Source organism: Rutilus rutilus (assembly GCF_951802725.1).
Source record: "Rutilus rutilus genome assembly, chromosome: 10".
Taxonomy (NCBI): domain Eukaryota; kingdom Metazoa; phylum Chordata; class Actinopteri; order Cypriniformes; family Leuciscidae; genus Rutilus; species Rutilus rutilus.
The window spans coordinates 345,001-365,000 of NC_140215.1; the positions used below are offsets into that span (position 1 = coordinate 345,001).

Sequence of the window (20,000 nt, forward strand, 5' to 3'; positions counted from 1 at the left end):
TCCCATCTTTTATCCACTCCACGATCAGATGAGATTATTCAGCAGGGGTGTACAATCACCCACACCCTCCCAAGTCATCCCGCCACCAGCAGGCGAGAAAAGGAAGCGCAGGGTCGTAACACATATAAAATTGAATTACACAATTTCACCATGAACTAATGAACTGATGTGTGTGTGTTTGTCATTCATACATTAATGAAACAGGTCAGATTTCAGCACTCAAAAAAATCATGGTTTATAATTTACTATTTGCATCTATTTGATTTTATTTAAATAATCATATTTTCAAAATGCATTCATTCAAATAACTGTTGGTTCCGGGAGTAAAAACTACATTACCCATGATGCAGTGCAGAAAATTACACCAATCAGAGTCGGGAAAAAACAAAACATGCTCCGCCCACTCCCATGAAGCTCTGCAAATGACTGTGCTGGAACGAACAAATATTTGAATATATACGCATATTTTGCAGTAATCTTAAAATATATTTTCTTTACAGATATATCAATAAAAAAAATTTACTGAGCAGTTTTATATTTCTCCATCATTTTTAATGCGTTCACAACGAGAGTTCTTTCCCTCACTAAAGCCATTACGTTCACAGACAGGTTTGGTTCATGACTCTTTAAAAAAGACTTGTTTAAAATCCCACAGGAGAAATGAATGGAAAAAACACTTCCGGTGGCACTAATGAACTCTTACAGAAATCTGACCACACTCAGTTTATTAGTTTGTTAAAGCTGTGTAGTCCAATATCCAAATGCATGGAAATTTGAAATGCAATTGAAATAGATACATCTTTAATGAAGTGTGTAAATGTATCTGTGACATAAGAAAAGATCTTGTGTGAAAGTGAACAGAAGCGCTGTAATAAACACTCGATCCACACACACGTCGTTCCTCACACACTCACATCATTGTGTTATATAATTACAACTAAAACAATCGAGTCCAAGCACAAGTAAACCACATACTTACAAAATCTTTTAACACATTTTTAATAATATTTGAATAAAGGGTGAATATGTCCATTTTTCTATGGCATAAATAACTTTTGGCCTTATGTTGCCTTTGGCTTGCTCAGTTGGGGATATTTTGGGGATATTTAATTTGATTTTATCAATCAATAAATTCCACTAGAAACAAACCTTGTTGTATTATTTTAATTTAATACTGTGAAGCTGCTTTGATACAATCTGTATTGTGAAAAGCGCTATACAAATATACTTGACTTGACTTATGACTTTCCAACTGATCTTCAAACCATGCGGAAAATCTAAATCAAGCCACTTTTATGAGGATTGCTCCAGCTTCCCGGAGGATCCACTGATGCTCACATCATCGCTTTGAATGTAAATGAGGAGACATACATCAAGAGATAAGGATTCCACAGCTGAAATACTAATTTGTGATAATTCTGCACAATGCAAAGCAATTTTTAAAAATAAAATGTAAATATTAAAGTTTTAGTGTCTTAATTGAATGTCTTTATTATAATTAGGTGAAATGATTGGTGTCGTGCTGCAGTGACCTCAGGCTCACTATTGGCTGATTCAGAGGTCGACGGCGGCCATTTTGAGTGTGTAACACTGACGTGTCATGTCCGCCATCCCTTTAAGACTCAGTCTTAAACTTTACTGAAAGTTGCTTTGAGCTTCTTAATAAAAGTCTCCAACTCTTAGACAAATCCTACTTTTTACTAAGATTTTTTTTACACTTAAGTCAAAGCTTAAGACTAATCTTAAGAGCATTTCTGAGAAGTTTTACACATACGGGCCAGATCTGAGGGAGGGAGACGACACTGAACGCAGAAACACAACAGAGGCATGAATTATGAATTATGAATCATGTCCGAGGACGTGAAACCGTGGGCGACTGGAAGCCAAACGTGTGCATTCACTGTTCGTCCTTTGAAATCGGAAAAATGTAAATAATGGCAAGGCTGTGTACAGGAAAATATGCATAGATTTGTTTACATTTTACCTATTAATAAAAAGTATTTTTATTATTACACAGACATTACAGTTCTGTCAATATCCAGTACACTTTATTTCAACTGTCCACTTTAGTCATTCTACCCACTATACGTAACTTCATGTCAAACTCAGAGTATTAGTAGACCGTTAGATTGGGGTTAGGAGAATAAGCTGACATGTAGTCAGTATAAGATCTGTCAGGAACAGCAAAATAAAGTGTTATCAGATATTACTTTTCTAGCTTTAGTTAGTGTGTAATGTTGCAGTTTGATCATAAACAACATCTGCAAAGTTACAACGCTCAAAGTTCAGAGCAAAGGGAGATATTTGCTTTTACAGAAATCGCTTTTTAAGGACTACAACAAACGGCTGGTAGAGACTACACACGCTTCCTCTCGGGTTAGTGACATCACCAACCCTAACATTTACATAAACCCCGCCCCCTGGAACGTGATATATAGATCAAGACAGAATATGCTAATCACTGACTAGAAGATAACTCCACATCAGCTTCATAAACTCATCAACTAACCGTTCAGAAATGTTGTATTCTACATGTTTCACTTCTTCTCGAGTCTCTCCATCTTTGTCTGACTCCGGTTTGAACATAAAAGGCTAAAAGTTTTTGATATTTTCAGTGCGTGTGTGTGTGTGTGTGTGTGTGTGTGTGTGTGTGTGTGTGTGTGTGTGTGTGTGTGTGTGAGGTAAAAGGACACGAGCTGTTGTAGCTCCACCCCCTGTGCCGGGAGCAGCAGCTCATTTGCATTTAAAGGGACAGACACAAACGGTGTGATATATCAGAGACTTACTTTACATCTAGTGAAAGGGCATTATACCACGCTTTAAGCAGTCAGTCTACTAATACTCTAATACCTGCTATTCTCCCTCAAACCACACTCTGCATCTACACACAATCTGACGCACTAGTGAATCTGCCTGATGTCTTCTGGGACACCGCACACACACAGAAACACTCTTCCCGAGCACAGACGACGAGGACGAGACGCGAGTCTAATCGCTGGTCATTCGTCTCTCATCAGACTCACAGCCAATCAGAGCAGGCGTCCTCGTTAGAGCCTGACAGGAAGTGACATCAGCTCTGAGCTCGTTAGTCCAAGCGCATATTGATGAAGAAGAGGTCAGCGATCTGTGGATCAGCTGTGCTGGTGTTTCACGTAAAATCATCCATTCTCTAATTAATTATTACAGGTATTACATAATTATACAGTCTAGATCTGTGATAATGAACATCCGCCGACGGGAAATAATCTCGTTTCACTTTGGATTAAGATTAGCAGTCAGAAATGGTGCAGGATTTAATTTGAAACCATTTTCTCTCAGAAACGTCTACACAGAAACGGTAATCAGCACAATGATTTAATATATATATATAATATTTTATATAAATAATTTATTTTCCCCTTTGAATTAAGATTCTTTTTCTGCCTCCATTGTCAGATATTAGTTCTTGTTTAAAGCACAAACTCACTTTTTCAGTATTAATATCTCCAGTCACTGTATCTTGATTTAAGAGTTTAGATGTTGGAGAACGGACTCATTTCTCCAGAAACACAAAGAAAGCGCTGTTGTGCTGTTCAGCTGTTGTGTTGTTGTGCTGTTGTGTTGTTGTGCTGTTGTGTTGTTCAGCTGTTGTGTTGTTGTGCTGTTGTGTTGTTGTGCTGTTGTGTTGTTGTGCTGTTGTGTTGTTCAGCTGTGCTGTTGTGTTGTTGTGCTGTTGTGTTGTTGTGTTGTTCAGCTGTTGTGTTGTTCAGCTGTTGTGTTGTTCAGCTGTTGTGTTGTTGTGCTGTTGTGTTGTTGTGCTGTTGTGTTGTTGTGCTGTTGTGTTGTTCAGCTGTGCTGTTGTGTTGTTGTGCTGTTGTGTAGTTCAGCTGTTGTGTTGTTCAGCTGTTGTGTTGTTGTGCTGTTGTGTTGTTGTGCTGTTGTGTTGTTGTGCTGTTGTGTTGTTCAGCTGTGCTGTTGTGTTGTTGTGCTGTTGTGTTGTTGTGTTGTTCAGCTGTTGTGTTGTTCAGCTGTTCAGCTGTTGTGCTGTTCAGCTGTTGTGTTGTTCAGCTGTTCAGCTGTTGTGCTGTTCAGCTGTTGTGTTGTTGTGCTGTTGTGTTGTTGTGCTGTTGTGTTGTTCAGCTGTTGTGTTGTTGTGCTGTTGTGTTGTTGTGCTGTTGTGTTGTTGTGCTGTTGTGTTGTTGTGCTGTTGTGTTGTTCAGCTGTGCTGTTGTGTTGTTGTGCTGTTGTGTTGTTGTGTTGTTCTGCTGTTGTGTTGTTCAGCTGTTCAGCTGTGCTGTTGTGTTGTTGTGCTGTTGTGTTGTTCAGCTGTGCTGTTGTGTTGTTGTGCTGTTGTGTTGTTGTGCTGTTGTGTTGTTGTGCTGTTGTGTTGTTCAGCTGTGCTGTTGTGTTGTTGTGCTGTTGTGTTGTTCAGCTGTTGTGTTGTTCAGCTGTTCAGCTGTTGTGCTGTTCTGCTGTTGTGCTGTTGTGTTGTTCAGCTGTTGTGTTGTTCAGCTGTTGTGCTGTTCTGCTGTTGTGTTGTTGTGTTGTTGTGTTGTTCTGCTGTTGTGCTGTTGTGTTGTTGTGCTGTTGTGTTGTTGTGTTGTTGTGCTGTTGTGTTGTTGTGTTGTTGTGTTGTTCTGCTGTTGTGCTGTTGTGTTGTTGTGCTGTTGTGTTGTTCAGCTGTTGTGTTGTTCAGCTGTTCAGCTGTTGTGTTGTTGTGCTGTTCAGCTGTTGTGTTGTTCTGCTGTTGTGCTGTTGTGTTGTTCAGCTGTTCAGCTGTTGTGTTGTTGTGCTGTTGTGTTGTTGTGTTGTTGTGTTGTTCTGCTGTTGTGCTGTTCTGCTGTTGTGCTGTTGTGTTGTTGTGTTGTTGTGCTGTTGTGTTGTTCAGCTGTTGTGTTGTTCAGCTGTTCAGCTGTTGTGCTGTTCTGCTGTTGTGTTGTTCAGCTGTTGTGTTGTTCAGCTGTTCAGCTGTTGTGCTGTTCTGCTGTTGTGTTGTTCAGCTGTTCAGCTGTTGTGCTGTTGTGTTGTTGTGTTGTTGTGTTGTTCTGCTGTTGTGCTGTTGTGTTGTTGTGCTGTTGTGTTGTTGTGTTGTTGTGCTGTTGTGTTGTTCTGCTGTTGTGCTGTTGTGTTGTTGTGCTGTTGTGTTGTTGTGTTGTTGTGTTGTTCTGCTGTTGTGTTGTTGTGTTGTTGTGCTGTTGTGTTGTTGTGCTGTTGTGTTGTTCTGCTGTTGTGCTGTTGTGTTGTTGTGCTGTTGTGTTGTTGTGTTGTTGTGCTGTTGTGTTGTTGTGCTGTTGTGTTGTTGTGTTGTTGTGTTGTTCTGCTGTTGTGCTGTTGTGTTGTTGTGCTGTTGTGTTGTTGTGTTGTTGTGCTGTTGTGTTGTTGTGTTGTTGTGTTGTTGTGTTGTTCTGCTGTTGTGCTGTTGTGTTGTTGTGCTGTTGTGTTGTTCAGCTGTTGTGTTGTTCAGCTGTTCAGCTGTTGTGTTGTTGTGCTGTTCAGCTGTTGTGTTGTTCTGCTGTTGTGCTGTTGTGTTGTTCAGCTGTTCAGCTGTTGTGTTGTTGTGCTGTTGTGTTGTTGTGTTGTTGTGTTGTTCTGCTGTTGTGCTGTTCTGCTGTTGTGCTGTTGTGTTGTTGTGTTGTTGTGCTGTTGTGTTGTTCAGCTGTTGTGTTGTTCAGCTGTTCAGCTGTTGTGCTGTTCTGCTGTTGTGTTGTTCAGCTGTTGTGTTGTTCAGCTGTTCAGCTGTTGTGCTGTTCTGCTGTTGTGTTGTTCAGCTGTTCAGCTGTTGTGCTGTTGTGTTGTTGTGTTGTTGTGTTGTTCTGCTGTTGTGCTGTTGTGTTGTTGTGCTGTTGTGTTGTTGTGTTGTTGTGCTGTTGTGTTGTTCTGCTGTTGTGCTGTTGTGTTGTTGTGCTGTTGTGTTGTTGTGTTGTTGTGTTGTTCTGCTGTTGTGCTGTTGTGTTGTTGTGCTGTTGTGTTGTTGTGTTGTTGTGCTGTTGTGTTGTTGTGCTGTTGTGTTGTTGTGTTGTTGTGTTGTTCTGCTGTTGTGCTGTTGTGTTGTTGTGCTGTTGTGTTGTTGTGTTGTTGTGTTGTTGTGTTGTTCTGCTGTTGTGCTGTTGTGTTGTTGTGCTGTTGTGTTGTTGTGTTGTTGTGTTGTTGTGTTGTTCTGCTGTTGTGCTGTTGTGTTGTTGTGCTGTTGTGTTGTTGTGTTGTTGTGCTGTTGTGTTGTTGTGTTGTTGTGTTGTTCTGCTGTTGTGCTGTTGTGTTGTTGTGCTGTTGTGTTGTTGTGTTGTTGTGCTGTTGTGTTGTTGTGTTGTTGTGTTGTTGTGTTGTTCTGCTGTTGTGCTGTTGTGTTGTTGTGCTGTTGTGTTGTTCAGCTGTTGTGTTGTTCAGCTGTTCAGCTGTTGTGTTGTTGTGCTGTTCAGCTGTTGTGTTGTTCTGCTGTTGTGCTGTTGTGTTGTTCAGCTGTTCAGCTGTTGTGTTGTTGTGCTGTTGTGTTGTTGTGTTGTTGTGTTGTTCTGCTGTTGTGCTGTTCTGCTGTTGTGCTGTTGTGTTGTTGTGTTGTTGTGTTGTTGTGCTGTTGTGTTGTTCAGCTGTTGTGTTGTTCAGCTGTTCAGCTGTTGTGCTGTTCTGCTGTTGTGTTGTTCAGCTGTTGTGTTGTTCAGCTGTTCAGCTGTTGTGCTGTTCTGCTGTTGTGTTGTTCAGCTGTTCAGCTGTTGTGCTGTTGTGTTGTTGTGTTGTTGTGTTGTTCTGCTGTTGTGCTGTTGTGTTGTTGTGCTGTTGTGTTGTTGTGTTGTTGTGCTGTTGTGTTGTTCTGCTGTTGTGCTGTTGTGTTGTTGTGCTGTTGTGTTGTTGTGTTGTTCTGCTGTTGTGCTGTTGTGTTGTTGTGCTGTTGTGTTGTTGTGTTGTTGTGCTGTTGTGTTGTTGTGCTGTTGTGTTGTTGTGTTGTTGTGTTGTTCTGCTGTTGTGCTGTTGTGTTGTTGTGCTGTTGTGTTGTTGTGTTGTTGTGTTGTTGTGTTGTTCTGCTGTTGTGCTGTTGTGTTGTTGTGCTGTTGTGTTGTTGTGTTGTTGTGTTGTTGTGTTGTTCTGCTGTTGTGCTGTTGTGTTGTTGTGCTGTTGTGTTGTTGTGTTGTTGTGCTGTTGTGTTGTTCTGCTGTTGTGCTGTTGTGTTGTTGTGCTGTTGTGTTGTTGTGTTGTTGTGTTGTTCTGCTGTTGTGCTGTTGTGTTGTTGTGCTGTTGTGTTGTTGTGCTGTTGTGTTGTTCTGCTGTTGTGCTGTTGTGTTGTTGTGCTGTTGTGCTGTTGTGTTGTTGTGCTGTTGTGTTGTTGTGCTGTTGTGTTGTTGTGTTGTTCTGCTGTTGTGCTGTTGTGTTGTTGTGCTGTTGTGTTGTTGTGTTGTTGTGCTGTTGTGTTGTTGTGCTGTTGTGTTGTTGTGTTGTTCTGCTGTTGTGTTGTTCTGCTGTTGTGTTGTTGTGTTGTTCTGCTGTTGTGTTGTTCTGCTGTTGTGTTGTTCTGTGTTGTTCTGCTGTTGTGTTGTTGTGTTTCACTATTCCAGGCTTCTAATAGACTCTTATATTGCACACTAGGATATTACTGTGACACATGTCATAACTGATCTGCGTTTGCACTGTGAGATGTTGACTAGGTGTTTCTCCTCTCTGTAAAATGGGTCACGGCCGCAGAAACACTGAGAACGGCATGATGTCCTCCTCTGATACACACACTCACTCACACACACACACACACACACACACACACACACACACACACACACACACACCAGTGGTCACTGGTCACGGCCGCAGAAACACTGAGAACGGCAGTGATGTCCTCCTCTGATATACACACTCACACTCACACACACACACACACACACACACACACACACACACACATGTCCACTGGACACACTGCATCTGTGTGACTCAAACAAGTGTGACAACTAGTGTGTCCCGCTCTCCACTATATATAATTTACTGATTAATAAGGCCTACATTCACACAAAAAAAACTAAAAACTAAAAAACATGCCAGAGTGAACAAACAAATTAATTAATTAATCAAAAATGTTCTACTATGTTCTCCAGACTGGAGCAATAATATGTAGTCTCCTGGAGAAAATTAATAACATTTGGCTCGGATCCTGACTCGTTGCCATGCAGTTGCTAGGGAGTTAAATACAACGTTCCACGCTGATCACGTGCTTCATCCGGGCATCTGAAGTGCACTTTCTCAGTTCATAATGTCGGGTGTGAAAACACTCGCCCTCTTTACATTGGGACTGAGTCAATCCCGCAGTCTCGATTATATCCGAACACAGCTTTCATAACGCAGAGCTCAGAGGAATCATATCGTGATGAGAAACGAGGCTCCCGAAGCTTTGAATCAACTGAACCGATTGCGGCGCAAAATGATTCACTGTTTCGACTCGCTCGAATCTCCCCAGTCTGGCGACCCCTGCTGGTCAAACGGGGAACATGCAATGAAGACAAACCAATTACATGTTTTATTGAAAGTGTGATCAAATGATCTAATATAATTAAATAATATCTAATACGTGTTATTTTATAAAATGTTAAGGCTTTTTATGAAGAACTTGGCCGATATAGACTATTAACTAAAACTATTTCTTTTTATTATATAAATGTGTCATTAAAAATGTCATTTAAAAAAAAAATAAACCATATAGACACGTGTTCAGGGAGATCAGCGCCCCCTGCTGGCGAACCGGTGAAACAGCGATGACGTAAGGAAGCCTCGTTTACTGAACCACGTGACTCTGGCAGGTGACGCGCGAAATCACAAAGCATTCGCAGAGGTTTCGAAGCTTCACACTAGAAACTGAAATACGAGAAGCACATCCACACACACCAACACCCGATGGAGACACACAGCTTGTTCTGCCATTCAACGCAATATTTCTCTCAACTGAACTTTGGTCCCGCATTAAGCAGTTGTTTATTGTTTTACAGTGAAATCATCGCCACACTCACCTCACCTCAGTCCATGATCTGTTATTAGGGTTGAAACTAAACTCTCCTTTGCTGGGATAATTGTTCCCAAATCTACGGAAGCCCTAAGAGGCCATGCTTTAGTATTTTTGTCTATATCTCGACAGAACGTTTTTTTATTTTTATTTTTATTTTTTTTATACGTATTCTGGAGATGAGAAAAATGTTTCCTTTCATTATTTTCAGAGAAACATAAAAGAATGGTGTAAATATGCGCAGGTCTCCCTCGCCGCAGTTCCACATGTGACCGCGAGGTGGCGGTGTTCACTCGCCGCAGTTCCACATGTGACCGCGAGGTGGCGGTGTTCACTCACGCAGAGGTAACAATCACACGAGGACTGTTTGTGTTCACAAAATGGGTTATTATCTGAGATTATTATTTTTCTAACATTATTTTATTATTTTTCTAACATTCTTGGAATGTTTTTGTTTGTTTAGGTTTTATTAGAACTATAAACTAACATTACTTGTGATAATCAGAGATTTACAATATTTCTTTACTTTATGAGTAAAGTACATATTTACGCATATTATACTTTAGTATTATTAGTAATATTAATAAGGTGGCCATTATGACAGTGAAGGAAGTCAGTAAACAACAGCTCTGAAGTGTTTGATAAAGCTGAAGTGTTTATTGATATGAAGTGTGAGAGCTTTATGAATATGCATTCAGCCCTGCACTGTTTATAGTGACTGAATGTGTTAAACATCACACACACACGAGACGAACTGCACTTGTGTTTACCGTGACGGCTCCAGTAAAGGGGAAACCTCTGTGTTTAAGGGTTAATAAAGCAAAACTAACCCTTTCCTCCGTATCAGAGGAATCCACAAACCTGCAGATCTCAGAGCAGATTCAACATGCGTTAGACAGACGATCCTGACCTGATCAAGTGTTTAAATCTTTATCTGAGTCTTATAAAGCTGTTCATGGAGACTTTAATAAGGAAGTATCCCTCATCCCAGCAGCTGATGTGCAGGATCTCACGCTGCTTCATGAGCCGAAACACTCATTATAAAACACTCATTATGAAGCGGTTTCAGCCATAATCCTGCACTGATTAAAAATCTTCTTTTTGCTGAATTTATGAGGTGAAAATGAAAAGCTACTTTTAGGACGTGTTTGTATCTGAAGAAAAGCTCAACAAAGCAACGATGAATATGATAATAATAGAGTATGAAACGAGACATTTCAATCACAATCTCCAGTTTTTAGAGCACAATCATATTTAATCACGGCATGATTTATGAAACGCCTTCAGCAAAACCCAATGTATTCTTTGAGCCACCGTATGAATATTGAATATCTAGTTCTGTTGCAATAAAAACACTTTTTTTGTAAATGTAGAAGTTCAACATCATCTAGTTTTGTTAGAAAAGTGTGGGTTTTATAATATATAGGTTTCATAAAGTTAGCAGTCATGAGTTATATAATTAAATTAAGTTACCCTCTGAGTTCACACTGGTAATTCTCGTATTATTTGCTCTTATAATTTTAATCTAATGATATATTCAAATAAAATTTCTCATAAATATTGATATAAAATATATATCTTTCTTGCATCTGGTTTTTGCTGTAACTCTTGAAAAAGTTCAAATTTCAAAGAATTTCAGAATTAATAAAAAGGGGGTAAAAGAAGTAATATGATAATATAAAGTTGACTGTTTTATAAGCTAAAAGCAAAAGCTGTATAGAGTTTTTAATGCATTATTCATATCCAGATGAAAATATGAACACGTGTGAATAAACGGCATCAGAAGATGCAAGTGCTCATTCTGAACAAATCCACTTATTTTGTGTTTTATTAAAGACATAAACTCATAACTGGCAGAAACTGAACTGGATTTGCTGAATTACGAGCATAAAGTCACACATTTATGAGCAGCTTTCAGTGAGAAACACATCACATTGACCTTGCACAGGCTCTCAAACTTTATTATTTTTAATAATAATTGAATGAAAAAGGAGAAACTCTGCATTATTTGCATATTTGAAGAGCTTTATCTGCACTATCGCAGCTTTAATCCTGTTGTTCATTCAGTCTCTTTGACCTCGATGGAAAACTATAACCCATTTCATGTGGTATTGATCTTTTCCTGCACTGTCCTTCATATCCCATTGGAAATCTGTCATGTGGGATGAGCCGAATCCCGATCCTCCTGTTGTTGAAAACATCCCTTCAGGCCAAAGCCAAACCACAGAACCGCTCGTACTCCTTTAGTTCCTCTGAGGAACGCCGGACCTCTCAGATACATGTTTTACTCCGTCGTTAATCCGTCACACTGAAGGCGAAGTGTGTGATTAGTATATGGGAAAGTCCTGATGGATCTTCCCTGTCGCTCTATTAATCTTAGACATGAATCTGAGTTTCTTCAGACCCAACAGAAGCAGAACCAGAACACACGGTTTATGATCTTGTACCCTGTCACAATTATCTTTCTGAAGCTGTAAATAAAGTAAATATCTGTTTAGTTTCACTGGAAAATACTATTTCAATCTTTCTATTTCAAAATTTCGCGTTTAATTAAATGTGTTGATCACCGTTTCTTTGCAGAAATGTCTGAGAAAAAGGTTTCAAATGAAATCCTTCACCATTTCTTCTTCCTTCCAGTGAATAAACTTTCCTCTACGTTTCTCTCGTTCTTCAGCACATCTGCTTAAAGCACTCTTAAATCCAGATATCGTCGTGTTTTCTGATGAAAAATTATCAAAATGAAGTGAGTTTGTGTTTAAAACAAGAACTAATATCTGCTAATAGTCAGAAAAATCAACGTAATTCAAAGGGAAAAGAAGATTATCTCTCAGACTCCGGCGACTGGTACCAGAACTCACTTCATTTTGATGATTTTTCCTCAGAACACAAACTTCATATCTTCAGTGATAGTTCTTCTCCAGTCTTGATTTGAGGTGTAGATGTTAGTGCTGTAAAACGAGACGTGTGTTCATCCGTCATAATCTGTAGAGTGTGTTAATGTTAGTGTTGAAGATGTTCATAATCTCTCACACAAGCTCTTTAACTCGTTAACTCCACTAATGCGCCTGATTGAGTCTCTATAAGCCTCACTCTTCACGTTATTGTAGAGCAGATCATCCAGAGCCGGCCATGTGTTCACAGGACTCGACCCTCTGTGTCTGCGGAGTCACATGACTTCATCCAGAGCCGGCCATGTGTTCACAGGACTCGACCCTCTGTGTCTGCGGAGTCACATGACTGTGTTCCCGCTCGTCCAGCGAGAGACCAGGACACACACAGAGACTTCGAGAGACCATGACACACACAGAGACTTCGAGAGACCAGGACACACACACACAGACTTCGAGAGACCAGGACACACACAGAGACTTACAAGCACTTTATTTGAGTCACTGAGGTGAGAAATTATACACAAGTATTTACAGTCTCAGCACAACTTCTAAAAACTGAAGAGGATCAAATATACAAACTGGTTTAAATTTAGGACATTTTAGAGGAAGCTTTTTTTCTGAGAGATCATCAGAATCTGTGCATAAACGCATTTTCACATATAAACTGTAAACTACTTTAGAATAAAATATAAATATGTGGGAATAAACAGCATCAAATCAATAATGATGTACAAACTCATAACTAACATCATCTATGAAAGAAACTGAACTGGATTTCCTGAATTATGTACATCAGTGGCACAATCAGTTCTCAGTGAGAAGAACATATACACAATATACAGATATGTACAACACATATATCAAGTTAACTTTCACAAGCTGTTCTTAAAAAATATTTTCTTAAATAACAAATAAAAAAAGGCTTTGGTTTGAATGGCAGTGAACCAGCCAATCGTGTTCTCGGTGTCCAGCACTGACATCTACTGACTCTTACATCAAGATGCACTTTACAGAGAGGTTCATTAGTTAACATTTAAATCTTAGTTGATATTAAAGAAAAAATGATCAAAATGAAGTGAGTTTGTGTTTAAACAGACCAAATATCTGCCAGTGGAGTCTGAAAGATAATCTTGTTTTCTCTCTGAATTATGTTTATCTTTCTGACTCCATTGGCAGATATTTGTTCTGTTTAAACACATTTTTTCTTAACATCTTCATTCATTTGCTTCTCAGTTATCTTGATTTAAGAATGTTTAGGTGTTTGTGCTGGAAAACGAGACAGAAACACGGAGGAAGAACATCATTTCCCAGTGTTCTGAAAGCTGGAGGGTTTTCCTCAGTGAATCCGACGGGATGAAGCGGGACGATCTCTAGAAGCTGGTGGCGACTTCGCTCTGCGTCTGCTCCCCGGCGCTCCTGCTCTCCTGATGGGCCGAGTACGAGGGAAGAGTCCCGGTGCGGGAGAACGTCTGCATGGGCCGGTTCTGCACGTTCCCCGGGCCTTCGTTCCAGCGCCGGGCAGTGAGGTGTGTGTTGAGGTGTGTGTTGAGGTGATGTGTGGTGTAAAGAGGTGTGTGTGAGAAGCCGATGGTGTATGCGCTGCCGGGGGGGGCGAGTGTGTGACGGGTCTGGATCACACCGCTCCTCCAGTCTCCGAACGAGCCTGAAACAGGACACGCATTAATGCACTGCACAAACTGCAAATTTCAAGTCTCGCATAATTTGGCAGTAAAGCAAGTAAATTTATCGAGTCACATTTATTTCTATAGCGCTTTCTACAACACAGAGTTTCACAGCAGCTTTACAGAGATAACAGGACAATAATGCAACAAAGTCTGTTTCCAGAAGACAATAGCGTCACAGTCCAGCTTAAGGAAGTTCAGTGATGCTTCATTTCTGTTGTAAAGAAGTTATTAATTTAGTTCATATATTTATATAGAGCCGCTCTGGGGAAAAGAGTGATGTCATCGTCCAGCTCAGTTCAGCTCTCATATAATGCTGTCAGTGCAGGAGATCAATATTATTGTTGGATATTAAATATGCCCGACTGAGCAGGACCAGTTAGGGACATTTAAGGTAAGTTTTAATGGAACACTGATGAGGAGCTCAAGGAAACCAGTGACAGCTTATAACAAGCTCCCATAAACTAACATTAACGAGCAATGCATTTGTCAGTATTTATTAATCTTTGCTAGCACTCCCATGAAGTTAAGAAAACATAATTTCTGAATGTTCTCAGACTGTCCTTTTTTTAATGTTTAAAACTTTTTTTTTCGTTATACGAATGTTAAGAGAACATTCAATTGTATCATTCTTCAGACATAAGATTGTTACTTTTGAATGTTCTCTGAATGTTACTTTAGAATGTTCTCTGAATGTTACTTTAGAATGTTCTCTGAATGTTACTTTTGAATGTTCTCTGAAAGTTATTTTAGAATGTTCTCTGAATGTTACTTTTGAATGTTCTCTGAATGTTAGTTTAGAATGTTCTCTGAATGTTACTTTTGAATGTTTTCTGAATGTTACTTTTGAACGTTTTCTGAATGTTACTTTTGAACGTTTTCTGAATGTTACTTTTGAATGTTCTCTGAATGTTACTTTTGAATGTTTTCTGAATGTTACTTTAGAATGTTCTCTGAATGTTACTTTTGAATGTTCTCTGAATGTTACTTTTGAACGTTTTCTGAATGTTACTTTTGAACGTTTTCTGAATGTTACTTTTGAATGTTCTCTGAATGTTACTTTTGAATGTTTTCTGAATGTTACTTTAGAATGTTCTCTGAATGTTACTTTTGAACGTTTTCTGAATGTTAGTTTAGAATGTTCTCTGAATGTTACTTTTGAATGTTTTCTGAATGTTACTTTTGAACGTTTTCTGAATGTTAGTTTTGAATGTTCTCTGAATGTTACTTTTGAATGTTTTCTGAATGTTACTTTTGAACGTTTTCTGAATGTTACTTTTGAATGTTCTCTGAATGTTACTTTTGAATGTTTTCTGAATGTTACTTTTGAACGTTTTCTGAATGTTAGTTTAGAATGTTCTCTGAATGTTACTTTTGAATGTTTTCTGAATGTTACTTTAGAATGTTCTCTGAATGTTACTTTTGAATGTTCTCTGAATGTTACTTTTGAATGTTTTCTGAATGTTACTTTTGAATGTTTTCTGAATGTTACTTTAGAATGTTCTCTGAATGTTAGTTTAGAATGTTCTCTGAATGTTACTTTTGAATGTTTTCTGAATGTTACTTTAGAATGTTCTCTGAATGTTAGTTTAGAATGTTCTCTGAATGTTACTTTTGAATGTTTTCTGAATGTTACTTTAGAATGTTCTCTGAATGTTAGTTTAGAATGTTCTCTGAATGTTACTTTTGAATGTTTTCTGAATGTTACTTTTGAATGTTTTCTGAATGTTACTTTTGAATGTTTTCTGAATGTTACTTTTGAATGTTCTCTGAATGTTACTTTTGAATGTTTTCTGAATGTTACTTTTGAATGTTTTCTGAATGTTACTTTTGAACGTTTTCTGAATGTTAGTTTAGAATGTTCTCTGAATGTTACTTTTGAATGTTTTCTGAATGTTACTTTAGAATGTTCTCTGAATGTTACTTTTGAATGTTCTCTGAATGTTACTTTTGAATGTTTTCTGAATGTTACTTTTGAATGTTTTCTGAATGTTACTTTAGAATGTTCTCTGAATGTTAGTTTAGAATGTTCTCTGAATGTTACTTTTGAATGTTTTCTGAATGTTACTTTAGAATGTTCTCTGAATGTTAGTTTAGAATGTTCTCTGAATGTTACTTTTGAATGTTTTCTGAATGTTACTTTAGAATGTTCTCTGAATGTTAGTTTAGAATGTTCTCTGAATGTTACTTTTGAATGTTTTCTGAATGTTACTTTTGAATGTTTTCTGAATGTTACTTTTGAATGTTTTCTGAATGTTACTTTTGAATGTTTTCTGAATGTTACTTTTGAATGTTCTCTGAATGTTACTTTTGAATGTTTTCTGAATGTTACTTTTGAATGTTTTCTGAATGTTACTTTAGAATGTTCTCTGAATGTTAGTTTAGAATGTTCTCTGAATGTTACTTTTGAATGTTCTCTGAATGTTACTTTTGAATGTTCTCTGAATGTTACTTTTGAATGTTTTCTGAATGTTAGTTTAGAATGTTCTCTGAATGTTAGTTTAGAATGTTTTCTGAATGTTACTTTTGAATGTTCTCTGAATGTTACTTTTGAATGTTCTCTGAATGTTACTTTAGAATGTTCTCTGAATGTTAGTTTAGAATGTTCTCTGAATGTTACTTTTGAATGTTCTCTGAATGTTACTTTTGAATGTTTTCTGAATGTTAGTTTAGAATGTTCTCTGAATGTTAGTTTTGAGTTAAGAGATGAAGCCTCCTTGTAAAGCCTGATAAAGCTGTTAGAGAATGACACACACCTCTGGCCATCGGCTGGAAGGTGGTCAAGCTTCTCCTCAGAGCCGCTCCGCTGGAGTCAGAGTCGCTGTCGTTGAAATCACTGTCTCCTTTCCCACTGTCCTTCACGCTCAGCTGATCTGTGGTGCTGGTGCCGCTGTCAATGCAATCACATCTGATTATTGATATTCCATCTCAGAACAAAATACTATATTCACTGGCACGTGTCTAATCCGCCAGCGTTCATGACCTACTGTAAGAGAGAGACTAAACCCAGACCAGAAAAAAAAGGTCATGCATTTACATACTGAACAAACACAATATGATATTAATAATCATAAATGTTTCTTGAGCATCAAATCATCATATGAGAATGATTTCTGAAGGATCATGCGACACTGAAGACTGGAGTAATGATGCTGAACATTCAGCTTTGATCACAGGAATAAATTACACTTTACTATATATTCACATAGAGAACAGATGATTTAGATTAGAATAATATTTCACTGTTTTTACTGTATTTTTGATCAAATAAATGCAGCTTTGGTGAGCAGAAGAGACTTATTTTAAAAACATCAAAAATCTTACCGATCCAAAACTTTTGACTGGTAGTGGAATTTGAATATAATTGTTTTTAAATTAAAAACATAGTAATTATAATGATAACTGTATTCTTTTATTTATTTATTTATTTATTAATAAATCAGAAAAATGCTAAATAAATGCATTTTCACTAATAGTCTCAAACTTTTGGCCCTCATTGTACCTATAATTATTAAATTATAGTCAAGCAATTATTCAGGTAGGCAAAATGCATTAAAATCAACAACTAAAAATCATTCTTACCTCGTTTGCAGACAGTATTTTTCATCTTGCCATAAGAATGTTTGTTCGAAAGGTTTGCATGGCAGGAACAGCTATTAAAACAAAAGCTTAGAGTTTATATTCTGACTTGGAAATGTGCATCAAAACACCAGGATGTTCTGCAAAACATCACTCACCTTCTCCTCAGAATCCAGGCTCTTGTCTTCATACAAACAGGGTTGCATGGATTCGCTCTCGTTCCTGAGGAAGGCGTTAGCGCCGCTGTAAACGCTTGAGCCGGTGTTGTTGCTCTTGGAAAGTGGAGTCGATCCGTACAGGCCGTCTCTCCCGAACCTCCTCCGCCGGCGTTTGATCACACAGCTAACGGTGATCATGCTAATGGCTCCCAGTAACAACACACAGCATCCAGCGAAACCAGCGATTACCAGCGTCCACACGTCGAACTCCACAGCCTCGTCGTCCTTCGATCGGAGTAAAATAACCACCTGATCTTCTTGAGCTCCAGTGTCTGTGACCACGAAACGCACGGATGCTAGGCTAGTCAGTGGCTCTCGACCACCGTCAACCACAGAAACTGTAATTTGCAGGACGTCTCCACATGATGAAGAAAGTCTACGTTTTAAAACGATCTCGCCAGTGTTTTTATCAATGAAAAAAAGTAGATTTTCGTCGTCTAGGATGTGAAAGCTGAGCTGGCTGTTGACGCCGCTGTCTTCATCTTTAGCCGTCACTCGTAACGCTAAATACCCGGCCTGAGCGTTAAAGGGAATCGGGATTTCAGCAGAATCATTCCGTAACACTGGATACGTAAAATACGGAAAGTTATCGTTCTCGTCAACCACACGGATTTGAATTAAAGTCGTGCTTGATAGCGGCGGGACACCTTTATCGCTAGCTTTCACTGCGAACTCGACTTCTCTCAGAGTCTCGAAGTTGAAGGATCTGAGCGTGTATAAAGATCCCGAGTGCGGATCGACGGACACGAACGTAGACATCGGAGAACCATCCGGCGCTGTGCTGTCGATCAAACTGTAGAAAACCTTTCCGTTCTTCCCGACGTCGAGATCCCGCGCCACAACCGTGGTCATGTACGATCCGGGAATGTTGTTTTCAATCACGGAGACGTCGTACGAGGCTTTACTGAACGTGGGAGCGTTGTCGTTCTCGTCAGTGATGCGGATCGTGTAATGCTTGATGGTTTTAAACGGCGGCGTTCCCAGATCTTCGGAAATCACGGTGAGGTTGTATTCTGGAATGGCTTCCCTGTCTAAAGTCGTGGTCGTCACGATCATGAAGGTGTCGCTGTACGCTTGCGTTAGCTTGAAATGCTCGTGTCCTTGTAAAGTTGTGCGCACGTATCCGTTCGGACCCGAGTCTCTGTCGGATGTGCTAATCAACGCGACGAAACTCTCTTCCGCCGCGGCTTCAGTTATGAACGCCACTCCGTCGCTAGTGGAAGTCATCGGTTTAATACTAATCTCCGGCGCGTTGTCGTTCACGTCTAGGATGTCGACGATCGCTCGGCATGTCGATGAAATTGAATTGCTTCCCAAATCCGAAGCTTGAATGTGCAACTCGTAGGACTTCTTACTCTCGTAGTCGACTGCATCTCTGAGAGTCACTTCTCCTGAGATGAGGTCGATCTGGAAAACACGCGTGACATCAATTGGCGAGCCTTCCACGAACCCGTACACGACCTCTCCGTTAATCCCGGCGTCGGGGTCGAAGGCGTGCACCTTCAGCACTCGGGATCCCACGGGAGAGTCTTCGCTGAGCTCCACTTTAAGCGAGTTGTGCTCAAACGTCGGGCTGTTGTCGTTAGAGTCCAGAACTCGTATGTAAACGGTTGTTTCGCTGGATTTCGCCGGATTCCCGCCGTCGGTCGCCGTGACCTCGATCGTGTAAAACTCTTCCGTCTCCCGATCCAGCGCTTTAATCAACACGAGCTCGGCTGACTTCGCCCCGTCCTCACGAGTGCTGACCTCCACCACGAAATTGTTAGTGTGTGAGATATAGTAGCTTTGGACGTAGTTGTCTCCGACATCGAGGTCCACGGCGACGTCCAGAGGAAAGCGCGAGTTTAGAGGCGAATCTTCCGATACGTCCAGATGCGTTTCGTTGCGTGTGAACCGAGGCGAGTGATCGTTGATGTCTTTGACCTCGATCTCGACGTGGATGAGCTGGAATTTCTCCTTTGAAAAGGCGACGACGTCAAACGTTATCAGGCACTGTGGGGAGCGCTGGCACAGCTGCTCTCGGTCGATCACCTCTCCCACCGTCAGGAGCCCGTCGGTCTTCCTCATGTGAATAATGGAGTTGGTCTTCTGGATAAACTTGAAGGACGTCTCGGGATCCTCTTCTGGATCTATTTTCAAGTCTTGGGAAAGGTTTCCGATCTCTGTGCCTGGAGCATCTTCCTCAAATGTAAAGTACTTTGTTGTCGTGCAGAAGCCGTTGCAAATCATGCAGAGAAGCGTGAAGTAAGAGAAGAACTTCATGTCTGCAAACGCCAAACAAAAATCAGTGACTATTTCAGAAATAGACTTAAAAAGACTGTTTAAATGAATTAGACCTATTTCTTAAAAAGAAAAGCGAGAATAACAGTGTCCTGTCGTGATGTTCACTCCTGCTTGACTCTGTTGTTTCCAGCTCACACCTATCACATATAGGTCATGGTTTATGCAAACGAGCCCATCTGCTGACCAATGAGCACTCAAGAAGCCCTGACTCTGGCTCTCGATTGGCTCACAGCTATTTAACACCCTCCTGTGGGAGACTCTAATACACAACACTATTGTCCCACTACCAGTCAAACCTTCACACACACACTTCACTGAATTTGATCTGTGGGAATCTGCTTAAAATTTGATTTGAAGACAAAGACAAGCTAAAACTTTACTTTAAAAAATGTTT

General features: G+C 39.7%; 1 protein-coding gene across 1 annotated transcript in view; it reads right to left on the reverse strand.

Moving 5' to 3' along the window:
- Window positions 1–12,317: 12,317 nt before the first annotated feature.
- The window catches only part of LOC311298134 (protocadherin 8), a 33,636-nt gene continuing 25,953 nt past the window's right edge, over window positions 12,318–20,000 (reverse strand). The window contains exons 2-5 of the mRNA XM_084420836.1: window positions 17,264–19,587; window positions 17,109–17,179; window positions 16,283–16,416; window positions 12,318–13,507 (exon numbers count right to left, since the gene is read on the reverse strand). Of these exons, the coding sequence (XP_084276962.1) occupies window positions 13,215–13,507; window positions 16,283–16,416; window positions 17,109–17,179; window positions 17,264–19,585 (2,820 nt within the window). The 5' untranslated portion in view covers window positions 19,586–19,587 and the 3' untranslated portion in view covers window positions 12,318–13,214. The remainder of the gene's footprint in view (window positions 13,508–16,282; window positions 16,417–17,108; window positions 17,180–17,263; window positions 19,588–20,000) is intronic.